The sequence below is a fragment of the Schistocerca americana genome, chromosome 7 (assembly GCF_021461395.2).
Source record: "Schistocerca americana isolate TAMUIC-IGC-003095 chromosome 7, iqSchAmer2.1, whole genome shotgun sequence".
Classification (NCBI taxonomy): domain Eukaryota; kingdom Metazoa; phylum Arthropoda; class Insecta; order Orthoptera; family Acrididae; genus Schistocerca; species Schistocerca americana.
Window position 1 is genome coordinate 145,123,452 of NC_060125.1, and position 12,675 is coordinate 145,136,126.

Here is a 12,675-nt window from a genome sequence, read left to right on the forward strand (position 1 = left end):
ATACATTCGAGACAGTGTAAAGCCACTTCATCTGAAACCATTTACTAGTTCAGACTCAAATTTGAACAAATGGCAAATACAGGTGAAGTTTACTAATACTGACAACATACCATACGTGGCCGGGACTGTGGGCTTCACAGTTGTCAGGGTAGTGTCGTTTAGAATGCAACAGTGAGGATCAATTAAACATCTGAAGGCTTTAATGAGATGTTGTTATCAGAATACACAATCATTGATCAGAGATAGACAGTTGTCAGCAGTGCATCAGGCAAAACATCACTGGCCAGTATGTCCTGACATCAGTACATCTCACAGTCTCGGTTGCCATGGAGGGGGAGGCACACACTCAGTGCCTTGCGATGTCAGAGACAGCTAGCTGTACTGAGGATGGTTGCTCATATTGCCTCAGTGGCCAGCAGCATGGCCAGCAAATTACATCATAGTGTGCACCTCAGAAAGGCAGCAAACACCTCTGCATTAGGTGGCCATAATCGTGGAGAGTTACTTCAAAGTCTCTGTGCATTAGATTGGCTCACGACACAGGAGTCTGCTCATAGCTACGAGTTGGGGGCAGCAATTACTGCGCTCCCCCAGAATGACCGTGGTCGATCAGCTGTCCGAGGATCGTCAGTGACGCCTACAGAGCCCCAGTGCTGAAAGGTGCCAAAATCTTCCAGCCAGTGAAGGCAAGAAGTTCTTGCCATAAGAACCCGTCTGATCTAGTTGGTGATGGTATCTCAGACTTTCGTCATCTCAGTAGACCATGACTGGAGCATCAAAGGTTCCACTTTGGTAGTAGCTAGCGGCAACAGCAAGCTACAGCTGAGAACTATGCTATGGAAATCAGGGCGTATGTAGTCGTCGGGATACGCCAATGACACTAACCGCTTCCTTGGGAATGACCAAGTGTGCCCTAGTTTTCTGAGCTCGTTAGTACTCTCAGTTGTTTCACCTTTCAGGCTCTGTCATGTCAACAACTGAATACTCACTCTTGTATTCGACATGAGCTTTCTTGTGCCACTTTGCGCATACACTATTATGATGATGCTGCCATTATATCACTTTGCTGCATTGTTTTCTTGAGATCTCAGTCTGTCCAGGGTATTGCAATAACTTCCATGTTTGCTGCTAATCAACCAGCGTTTCTCTCTCACTGGAATTCTGCCTGTCTGTTGACCCATTCTGCTCTGCCTCTGGTGTTGCCAGGAAAGAACTACCACAATTTTTTAATATTTGCCTGGAAGATTATTCTGGGGCACAATAATACAAAGTCTGCAAAAGTGGCAAGGAGCGAAATTTGAGTGTCTGGCAACAAAATAAACATGATCTTGGCTGCAGCAACATGATGCTCCAGATGCCTTCCATATACATTTCATCTCACTATGGTAACACAGTGATTTGTATGAAATCTTTTTCATAAGCCTTGTTTCTAGAGTTCTAAAAATGAGGGAACAGCATTGCAACCCATTACATGGAACTCTCTGCTAATGAATTTTTGGAAAATAAAATATCATCCTAACACCTCAGCCCTATATTTCCTCACAATACATTGGTCCTTGGAAATTTTCTCTCCTTCCAAGTGGTTAGAGACATATGAGAACGAAAATGTAGTAACAACAAACTAGCTGAGAACAATTTGAGTGAAACAACTACTACAAAAAGGAAGCTTAAGTACAGGTGCTGCATGACAGTTTAAGTGGACTACTTTGGAGGCAACAGATCAAACTTGCAGTCGTAATTGCATAAACACTTTCTAAAAACCAATCTCATGAATTTATTTATAGACCTTTCAAATGTTCTGCATGTAATTTTTAACTGGATTAAAATGAATTCTTATGTTGCATGAGTACAGCATATTTGTTAATTGATTGTTGATTGATCTGCTTATGAGATACCACATTCACTGCAAATCAATACACTGAACCATACAGTACATACACATCAGCAAAATAAATTTAGATTCCTCACTGAAAACCAATACTGGAACATTATAAACCAATTTTGATGTGAACAGTCTTCTACAGTGCTCACTTTTCTGTGTACAAAATTTTTGTTATGTAATTTCAAACCAGATCATCCAGTAACTGAGCACATTGCTCTTCTCTGTGCTGACTGAAACTGTACCATTACTTCCCAGAAGCAGAAATTCCTACGTGCCAAAGCAACAGTACAAAATATATTGAAAATGTTCCTTATGATCTCTATAAATGTAATGGGCCAATGCTACAAAGTGTATGATGGACCAGTTTTACTCCTGCATATATCTTAATGAAATAATATACATTCATACTCCATAACATTTACTCAGAGATAGTCTATTCAACAGGTTCAAATCCCAGTTCATTAATCATGTAATTAAAAGCTGCTACTACTTCAACATTTTCAATTTATGGATTTATGGATTGTGTTACCAGTCACTTCGCAACTACTGCTTTACTGTGCTCAGAATAAAATGTTTCAAGAACTTATTCTCATCGCTTTTATATTTGACAGACAATGTGTGTGTTTAACATGCTGGGGGTGATGTGAGTTCCTGCAGTACCAACATTTATTATGCTTGAAGCAAAGTATAAAAATGCAATAAATCACTCACACACAAATCACTGTAACCAAACTATTACCGTGAAGGACCAGAAAACAAATTTGTGTAACCCATCATGGTTAGCAGAAGAAAACAGAATCATTAGGAAGTAACTGGCGACAAAAATAATTTATTTCGTATGAGAAATGAGCTCATACTCGATATGTATTGAACCACAAAATAAATTTAGATTCCTCACTGTAAACCAATTCTGGAACATTATACACTTACTTGAACAGTCTTCTATGGTGAAGTTTCTTCATATTACAGCATATTACAAGTAAACAACACTGCATCATTGCATCACTTAGAAGATGACATTTTATCGCAGATAAATTTATTGTTTACGCAATCCAAGGTCAGAACTACTATTGCGCTCGATCACTGTGATTTATACTACCAACAATACTAATTGCAGTGGCTAATGTTAAGCCATACAAAGATTATCACAGACATATGATCTCAAAATTATAAAAAAATACAACTAGCTGAGCCTTGAGTTACTTCCAATTCTTCCCATTTTTAACAAAAACTTAAAACAGGAACCATAAAAAGCTAGCTGGTAATATTATATGTGTGCAATATTTTCTAAATTCAGTACATCAATAGGCCACATCTTAATTATTAATAAGTCAATTAGCAGAATCCACTGAATTGTTTTATCTGATATATCATATGAACTTTAGAAACATAAAGTACACATTTTTCCTTGGGCCACTCATCAACAATCTTGATATTTAGGATAATGCCATCAAACTTTAAACGCAATTGGCTATGGAAAGTTACAGCTCTTATTATGCCAATCACTGATATGTCCCTGATTAATCTGAAGAGTCATCATCATCATCATCAACATCATCCTCATCATCATCATCACCATCACCATCACCACCACCACCACCAGATATTAATATCCACTGCCGGCTAAAAGACTCTTCTGGAGTTCCCATGAATTACAGGCTTATGACATTAGCATCCATGTTGCTCTTGCAAATTTCCTAAGGTCATTTCTCCTGGTAGGTCTTAGCTGCAATCTTTTATTATCTCTTGGAATCTAGCAAACAACTTCTTTAGTCCACCTGCCCAGTATTCAGTTGGCTACATGTTCTGCCACCTGTGCTTCACCTTTGACTCCAGCCTGCCCCTCGCCTCCCCTTCCCTTCTCTTGCCTTGCCTTGCCTTGCCTTCCCTTCCCTTCCCTTCCCTTCCTTTCCGGTAATTCCCAGCAGGTGTGTGCTGGTCTGCTGCTCACAGTTCCTGCCTCAGAGCCACAAGTGGAAACTGCTAATACACAGCAATTGTAAGCTTTCCTTTTCAGATACATCTTTTGAACACAATATTTACTTTACCAAAAGCACTCCAATCCTGATATTTTCTACATTTCAGCAAGATTATGAGCACTTTAAAATTAGTTTTTGTTACTTATGGAGCTGATTTTCCAGTCCAGCAATCAATCTTTATAGGAACAACATGAAAAGGCACTACGAGCATTTTCAGATTTCACTGATGATTGTGCTCCAATTGACCACAAAGACAACTTAATATAAGCTACACATTATTCATAGCAAATAAGATGTAACATTTAAACAAAGTACATCTTTCAACCTGTTCAATTTTTGGGAAGACATAGTTTTTAGTACATCATATGTTTTACTTCTATGAAAAAATGACATGTAATGCTTTGGTTAATGGTGTCCAAAGAATACAGTGTGAAAAATGATGATAAGCTACTGTGTTATGAAGTATGAGAACTGTTCCTTTCTATGCTTATAACAAATACAGTTGACAATTAGGTTACACAACCTTTCTTGTACTTGTTCTCTATCTCCTCTTCATCTGGAGACTTTCAAGACAATGTTACAATTTGTATCCACTTTTAAAAGTCCTCTAACCAGTAAATTTTCTGTTGGGATCGTACCATGTTATAACCCTAATTTGGCCATGGAAAAGTCCAGCTGCCAAAAGAATGTCTTCATGATGCAGCTGACTCAAATCACTGAGCCACGCTTCATCTCCCATTACGATCTGTGCCAGGTCTGGTGTTGATGAACTATGAAGCACACCAAACAATTATTTAGCATTCCTGCACAGTAGAATATTCACATATTTAAATGCTGATATGAGTAACAAAACTATGTGAAACATGCAGTCAACTTTCCTATCTTTATGTTATTTAATATTAGGCAAAAAAGATTCTTGTAACACTATTTTTGACTTTAAAGGGTACCAGGACATATGGAGGGATGCCTGACACATGCAGTTGATACTATTTAAAGTTAGCAAGAACATATTCATGAGAAAAGCAAACTTTTTCAAGCATCCTCAGTGAGAAGGAATCTGTAATATGAATATGATTCTCAGTATACCAAAAGAAATAATGTCAACTGAAAAATCTTTAAAATCACAAGATTCTACTGGGAATAATGAAATATCAACAAAGTTAATTAAGGAGCATTGTTCTCAGTTTAGAAGCATATGAAGTTATTTGCATAACAAGTCATTTATTGCTGGAATTTTTTCTGCTCAGCAAAAATATCTTGAAGTTAAGCCTTTGATTAAGATAAAAAATAATGTCAAACTTCAATAGAACTTCTTTTTTGCCAGAATTCTCAAAAATTTTAGAAAAAGTAATATACAGTTAATATTTGACTGCAATAACATATTGTCAAAGTTACAGTCTGAATTTCTAAAAGGCTCTGATACTATGTTACTTACACATGTAACTATAATGTACTTAATTAGCTGACAGTAAATTACAGGCTACTAGTATATTGTACAACAGGAAAATACAACAAAAAAATAGATTATGAGACCTCCATAAGGTGAAATGGTCAGTACTGCTGAAAGACACGAATCCAAGTAAATGTGAGACACTTCCTAGTTCTCAGAATTAACAGTTCCTTCCTCGGGCAGGGATGAGGGATAGGTCGGTTGAGGTTAAAAGGTAGGGCAGGTTACTCAGACTGCAGGGACCCCTTGTTGTGAGGCTGCAGATAACAAAGATTTTGTCTACTCCTGTCAATACAGCTGGGACCCTCTCAACCTGGCCACACACCATTAGTAGGAAGCATCCTCTGCCATGTAACATTGATAGGGTTCTCTCTCTGCCACATAGCATTGATAGGAACAAGAGTGAAAGGGGATGACATGGAAGCATTGCTTGAGGAGGAGGTGATGCAGGGTTGTAACCTATTCCTGGTATTTTTCAATCTATACACTGAGCAAGCAGTACAGGGAACTGAAGAAAAATTTTGTGAAGGAATTAAAGTTCAGGAAGAAGAAATAAAAACTTTGAGGCTTTTAGATGACATTGTAATTCTGTTAAGAGACAGCAAAGGACTTGAAAGAGCTGTTTAATAGAAACAAAAGTGTCTTGAAAGGAGGATAAAAGCTGAACATAAACAAAATCAAAATAAAGGTAATGGAATGTAGTAAAATTGAATCAGGCAATGCTGACCAAATTAGATCATGAAATGAGGCACTAAAAGTAGTGGATGAATTTTGCTATTTGGGCAGCAAAATAACTGACGATGACTGAAGTACAGAGGACATAAAATACAAACTGGCTATAGCAAGAAAAGCATCCCTGAAAAGCGGAATTTGTTAATCCACACTAATATTATACATGTAAAAGTGCCTCTGTCACGCTTTCATGATTAAACTGCAGAACCGATTTTGATAAAATTTGGTATGGACATATCTTGAATGCTGAGAAAGAACATAAGCTACTATAGAAAGTATTTAGTACAAGATATTTATTGATTTGAAGAATATAACAATAATTACTCTTTGAAAAAGCTATTTACTCTATATGTTCTACGTGAGATTATTCAGTGTAATGAATACAATACTTATACATTTAAAACACAGACAGTAGAGAGCTAAGACACAAACCAAAAGCCACAATTTGCTGTTATTCACTCAAAGGAATAGGACTATCGCTTATTTTGACTACATTCTGCCCTCACGTCAGCCAGCAGAAGGGCAATTTTATAGAGTACTAAGCACAAAAGGTTTTGAGAAAGCCATAACTAACTGAGGCAATTGATGATGTGTGTGACACTGACCAATCCTCACAGAATGGGAAGTTTGCAGAAAGCTTGCAAAACATACATTGGAGTGTATATCAATGGTGGACACTCCTCTTTCAGGGTGAATCCTACTCCAGTTTGCAGAGTATCACCACACATCTACAGAGAAATGTCAGCATATATCATCTGTCAAACAACCATGGAAGGACTTCAAATGAGGCAACGTCTGCATATAGGGACCACAGTTTTTCCAGGTCTTATGCAAGTCATTCCAGTGCAACACCTGATGATTTCATCCTAAAGGGCCATAACACTCAAACAGAAAAGGATAGTATTGATGAGGAATATCTTCAACAGCAAACAGTTTGGCAAAGTGGTCAGTCAGCTCAGCGGTTCTTATTACCCTTAAGGGACTCATTGCAGCCCTTCGCCTGACATTGCTATAACACAGACAACAGCTCTGCTAGGGAAACAGAATTCTTTTCTTTGGAGCTCTTGTTTTCCCTTTAATTTTTGAATCATCATTTTTTTTGGTGTATTAATGCTGTCCTACATCTCACACTACTATTTCAACCTCCAAATGTCTATTACACTCAACATCCTTTGTAATATGCTTGGTATAGCTTTGTATAGTTCATTGTTTTCTGCCCGTATCATTTGTCCATCTATAAGGGAGAATCAAAAAGTTTCCATTTGAGAACATTGCTGCAGCGTATATGCAACATAGCGACACTCTCATTAAGGGATTAAAGTGACATTTGTGTCTTTCCAACACGCATGCAGTAATGCAACAACGTGAACTGTGGCAGAGTTATTACCAAATGCGTCCAAATAGGGCCAGTGTGCCGTCATTCTTTTCATGGCTGCTGAAGGGCAAACACCAGTATACATCATTGGATTGTGACAAATGTGTATGTGGCTGTCCAAAATCATCATTGTGGAATGGTGCTCCAAGTCTGGTTCTGGTCATGATTGATTTCAAGGAACCTGGTGTCCCCATCACTGGGGAATGGTTCTGTGCACTGCTGGAGAAATTGTGGTGTGCAGTTAAGGTGAAACATTCGGGAAAACTATGCTGCTGCTTCATGATAATACAAGTCCCCAGACACAAATGTCATAATGAAGAAGTTACGCTAACTCAAGTGGGAGACATTTGAGCACAAGCCCTATAGTGCTGGCCTCTCCCAATGTGATTATCATGTCTTTGGCCCCTTAAAAATTTCCTTGAATGGTCAACAATTCCTGTCAGACAAGAATTTACAGGAGGCAGTTATGGACTTCTCCACATCACAGGACTTGGTGTGTTTTACCAAACAGGTCTCTTCAACCTGGTGTGTCAGTGGGATGATTGCCTCAATGCTCATGGCAATTTTGCCTGATTGGTATAGCGATTATGGACTGTACAACTTTCAAACGGAAACTTTTTGATCGCCCCTTATACCACTCATGTCTATTTTATGGGTGTTGTCAATTTTAGGAACTGATTCACTGATTATGTAGTCAAAAACCGTCAAGCATTTATGTTCATTCACATGCCTTAGATTTATTTATGTTGATGGCCATCAGCCAGTCTTTACACCCAGCATTAATCATATACAAGTGTCTCAGCACTTACACAAATTTTCTTCCGTTATGAGATCTCGCTAGACAACTGCAGCACCTGTGACAGACCCAGGGAACTGTAAACATTGTCTGCCAATTGTTCACATGTATTGTGAATAGTAATTGTCCTAACACATTTCCAGATACTAATTTCACTTGTGATGATATCTGACAGCCTTTGGATTGCTTCGACATTCTCTTTTAGTCTGATCTAATTGGAATGCCAAACACTCAACTGCAAAAGTGTTTTGTCTGTGACCTTCTTTACAGATGTACAATGACAATGCTTTCCCTGCACTCACTCAATAAACTGAAGTTGACTACACACATTTCCTTGAACTGGCTTTACATTCTCATTCCACTTTGTCTCATTTTGGAATGTTATGTCCAAACATATAAGTGAAGTGAGAGTTGACAGGCGTTCCATTCATACTGAATTTGTATTTTCCAGGAACATTTCTCCTTCTAGTACGCATTAACTTATATTTACCCACATTTAAAGCTAGCTGAAATTCATCATAACAAACAGAACTTATGTCAGTGCCATCATGAATCTCTCGAGACCTTAGTGAAGACACTATTCCAGACACAACAGCATCATCTGCAAACAGTCCTATGTTGCTGCCCAGTCAATACAAGATATACATAGAGAACATGGACAGTCCTATCACGCTTACCTGGAGCATTCCTGATATTTCCTTTGTCTCTAATAAACAGTCACCATCCACAACAACATAATAGACTCTATTACTCAAAAATTCTTCAAGCTAATGCCATATGTGAGAAGATATTGTGTATGGTCAGACCTTTGTTAGCAGTTGACAATGTGGTACAGTGTTAATCGCTTTCCTACAATTGAGGAATATAGAATCTGTCTGTTGGCCTGCAACTGTAATTTGCAGAAAAGTCATGCTGACCAGGTGGGCACTGTGGTTGCTGGTCCCATCCATGCTCCCATGACTTGTTTGACGTGGGTGTGACCCCTCGACTGACAGACCCAACCGCCATACATTTATGTTGACATAATTATTTCGTGGTACTTGATGGTGAAATTTCATGCTATGACACCAGTCATAGAATAAATTAACATTTTACTGTCTACTGAAGAAGATGGTTATTCTACAAATATGTTTCTCAGTTGCGGATGTTCACTAGATCAAATATTTTGCACCATCTTAGAATATTGCTCATGTGTAGGAGAACCCGTACCAGATAGGGCTAATGTGGAAAATAGAATATGTACAAAGAAGGGCAGCATGAATGATGACAGGTTTTGTTTGACCCATGGGAAAGTGTCACAAAGATGACAAACTGGTAGATGCTTGAAGATAAATGCAAACTATCCTATGAAAACCAACTTAGAAAGTTTCTAGTACTGAATACGTGACAAGTTTAGGAATACATTCATATTACGATCCCCAATGTACCAGTCTCTCAGGGATCACAAAGACAAGATTAGACTAACTACAGCAAGCAGAGAGGCATTTAAGAGAACATTCTCTCTGTGCTCAATACATGAATGGAGTGGGAAGAAGTCCTAATAGCTGATACAGTGGGAATTATTGCTATGCACTTCACAGCTGCTTGCAGGGCAAGCATGTAGGTGTAGTAAGCAACATAATGAATGAGTAACTGGCTGACTGGATGGTTACAAAATGTATACCGTCCACTTATGTATTCTTAATTGTGCTGAGTATACTGTTCACTTATTTAACAGTTGTTAAAATCCTTCCCTACATTTGGCCAGAAATGCTGAGTTATCTCCAAACCTTAGAAACATCATTTTCTTTTCTTATACTTTTATTCTCAATCTAAAATATTCCAGAACTTCCTTTCTAGCAACAAGAAAAACAACAGTGAATAAACAGCACCTCTGCCTCACCCCTGATACAATTGACTGCTAGTGTGCTTCCTAACCTCATCACAGGATTTTGGCCATATAATCACATTTAAAATTGTTTTCTACAAGGTTGATATAAAAGTACACTGTTTCACTCTCTTTCCAGTTAAAAGTCCAATATTAGAATATTCCCCTGGTACATTATGGAAATGGAAGAGGATGTAGATGAAGATGAAATGGAAGATACGATACTGCGTGAAGAGTTTGACAGAGCACTGAAAGACCTGAGTCGAAACAAGGCCCCCGGAGTAGACAACATTCCATTGGAACTACTGACGGCCTTGGGAGAGCCAGTCCTGACAAAACTCTACCATCTTGTGAGCAAGATGTATGAAACAGGCAAAATACCCTCAGACTTCAAGAAGAATATAATAATTCCAATCCCAAAGAAAGCAGGTGTTGACAGATGTGAAAATTACCGAGAAATCAGTTTAATAAGCCACAGCTGCAAAATACTAACACGAATTCTTTACAGACGAATGGAAAAACTAGTAGAAGCCGACCTCGGGGAAGATCAGTTTGGATTCCGTAGAAATACTGGAACACGTGAGGCAATACTGACCTTACGACTTATCTTAGAAGAAAGATTAAGGAAAGGCAAACCTACATTTCTAGCATTTGTAGACTTAGAGAAAGCTTTTGACAATGTTGACTGGAGTACTCTCTTTCAAATTCTAAAGGTGGCAGGGATAAAATACAGGAGGGAAAGGCTATTTACAATTTGTACAGAAACCAGATGGCAGTTATAAGAGTCGAGGGACATGAAAGGGAAGCAGTGGTTGGGAAGGGAGTAAGACAGGGTTGTAGCCTCTCCCCGATGTTATTCAATCTGTATATTGAGCAAGCAGTAAAGGAAACAAAAGAAAAATTCGGAGTAGGTATTAAAATCCATGGAGAAGAAATAAAAACTTTGAGGTTCGCCGATGACATTGTAATTCTGTCGGAGACAGCAAAGGACTTGGAAGAGCAATTGAACGGAATGGATGGTGTCTTGAAGGGAGGATATAAGATGAACATCAACAAAAGCAAATCGAGGATAATGGAATGTAGTCGAATTAAGTCGGGGGATGTTGAGGGTATTAGATTAGGAAATGAGACACTTAAAGTAGTAAGGGAGTTTTGCTATTTGGGGAGCAAAATAACTGATGATGGTCGAAGTAGAGAGGATATAAAATGTAGACTGGCAATGGCAAGGAAATCGTTTCTGAAGAAGAGAAATTTGTTAACATCGAGTATAGATTTAAGTGTCAGGAAGTCGTTTCTGAAAGTATTTGTATGGAGTGTAGCCATGTATGGAAGTGAAATAATGGACGGTTAATAGTTTGGACAAGAAGAGAATAGAAGCTTTCGAAATGTGGTGCTACAGAAGAATGCTGAAGATTAGATGGGTAGATCACATAACTAATGAGGAAGTATTGAATAGGATTGGGGAGAAGAGAAGTTTGTGGCACAACTTGACGAGAAGAAGGGATCGGTTGTTAGGACATGTTCTGAGGCATCAAGGGATCACCAATTTATTATTAGAGGGCAGCGTGGAGGGTAAAAATCGTAGGGGGAGACCAAGAGATGAATACACTAAGCAGATTCATAAGGATGTAGGGTGCAGTAGGTACTGGGAGATGAAGAAGCTTGCACAGGATAGAGTAGCATGGAGAGCTGCATCAAACCAGTCTCGGGACTGAAGACCACAACAACAACAACTTTTATCCTTTCTGAAACAAGTTGGTCTTCAATCAGTACTTATTTCTGCATTTAATGGGGCTTTCTCAAGTGCACTGCCCCTCTTCGGCTGATGACAATTATTTTCATTTACATGTACACACCACCATGTTTTATTATGACTGTCACTGCTGAATTTCTTTGCAAGTTTCTCACATATATTGTAAATTTACTTTTTCTGTTTCTTTTACTTTTCAATTAATTAAATTGCTATTATCCATTTCACAATTATTCAGCTCCAGTTTCGAGCTAGACTTTGTAATGAGCATCCATGTGCTCCACTTTGCCAGAATTGTGGAAATATTCACAAATTAATGTGTGAAATCAAAGTGGACATTATATCATGGTTGAAATGGGGATGATACACTCAAGAAATATTAAAGAGACAACATGCTTTTCCAAGCATTTTTTGGGAAAGGAGGGGTGGGGGGGTTGCCCATTTTGAAGAGTCACAGAAAACCTACCTGCTCTTTCTTTTCACAGTTTAATGATACAAGCCATTTAAATTTGCTGGACAAATTCCATTGTTTTCTGGTTAGTTGCTTCACAAGAATAATAACAATTACAAGAAGCTAAAACTGAGCTAACTGTACAGCATTTTCCACCTTCAGTGGCTGTCATGTGTAGAGGACAAGAATCCCGCTTTTAAGCAGCAGAGAAAGGGAAAAATACTGCATGTAGACAGTTGATATACAGGGTGATTATAATTAAAGTTAAACTTTCGAACCACAGTAGAAATAACACCACTTGTCAGAATGACATCAAATTGCAATGGAATATTATCAGAGAAGGAGGGAAATGTATGGCAGAAGAAAAATAAATAGTTACTAAATGTAGCAATA

The 12,675-nt window shown here is 38.3% G+C and overlaps 1 protein-coding gene across 2 annotated transcripts in view; it reads right to left on the minus strand.

The window, feature by feature from the left end:
• Nucleotides 1–2,091: 2,091 nt before the first annotated feature.
• LOC124622609 (F-box/WD repeat-containing protein 2-like) overlaps nucleotides 2,092–12,675 on the minus strand; it is a 136,953-nt gene continuing 126,369 nt past the window's right edge. For both annotated transcript variants that reach the window (XM_047148370.1, XM_047148371.1), the window contains one exon: nucleotides 2,092–4,631. In XM_047148370.1, coding sequence (XP_047004326.1) covers nucleotides 4,469–4,631 — 163 coding nt within the window. In that variant the 3' untranslated portion in view covers nucleotides 2,092–4,468. The remainder of the gene's footprint in view (nucleotides 4,632–12,675) is intronic.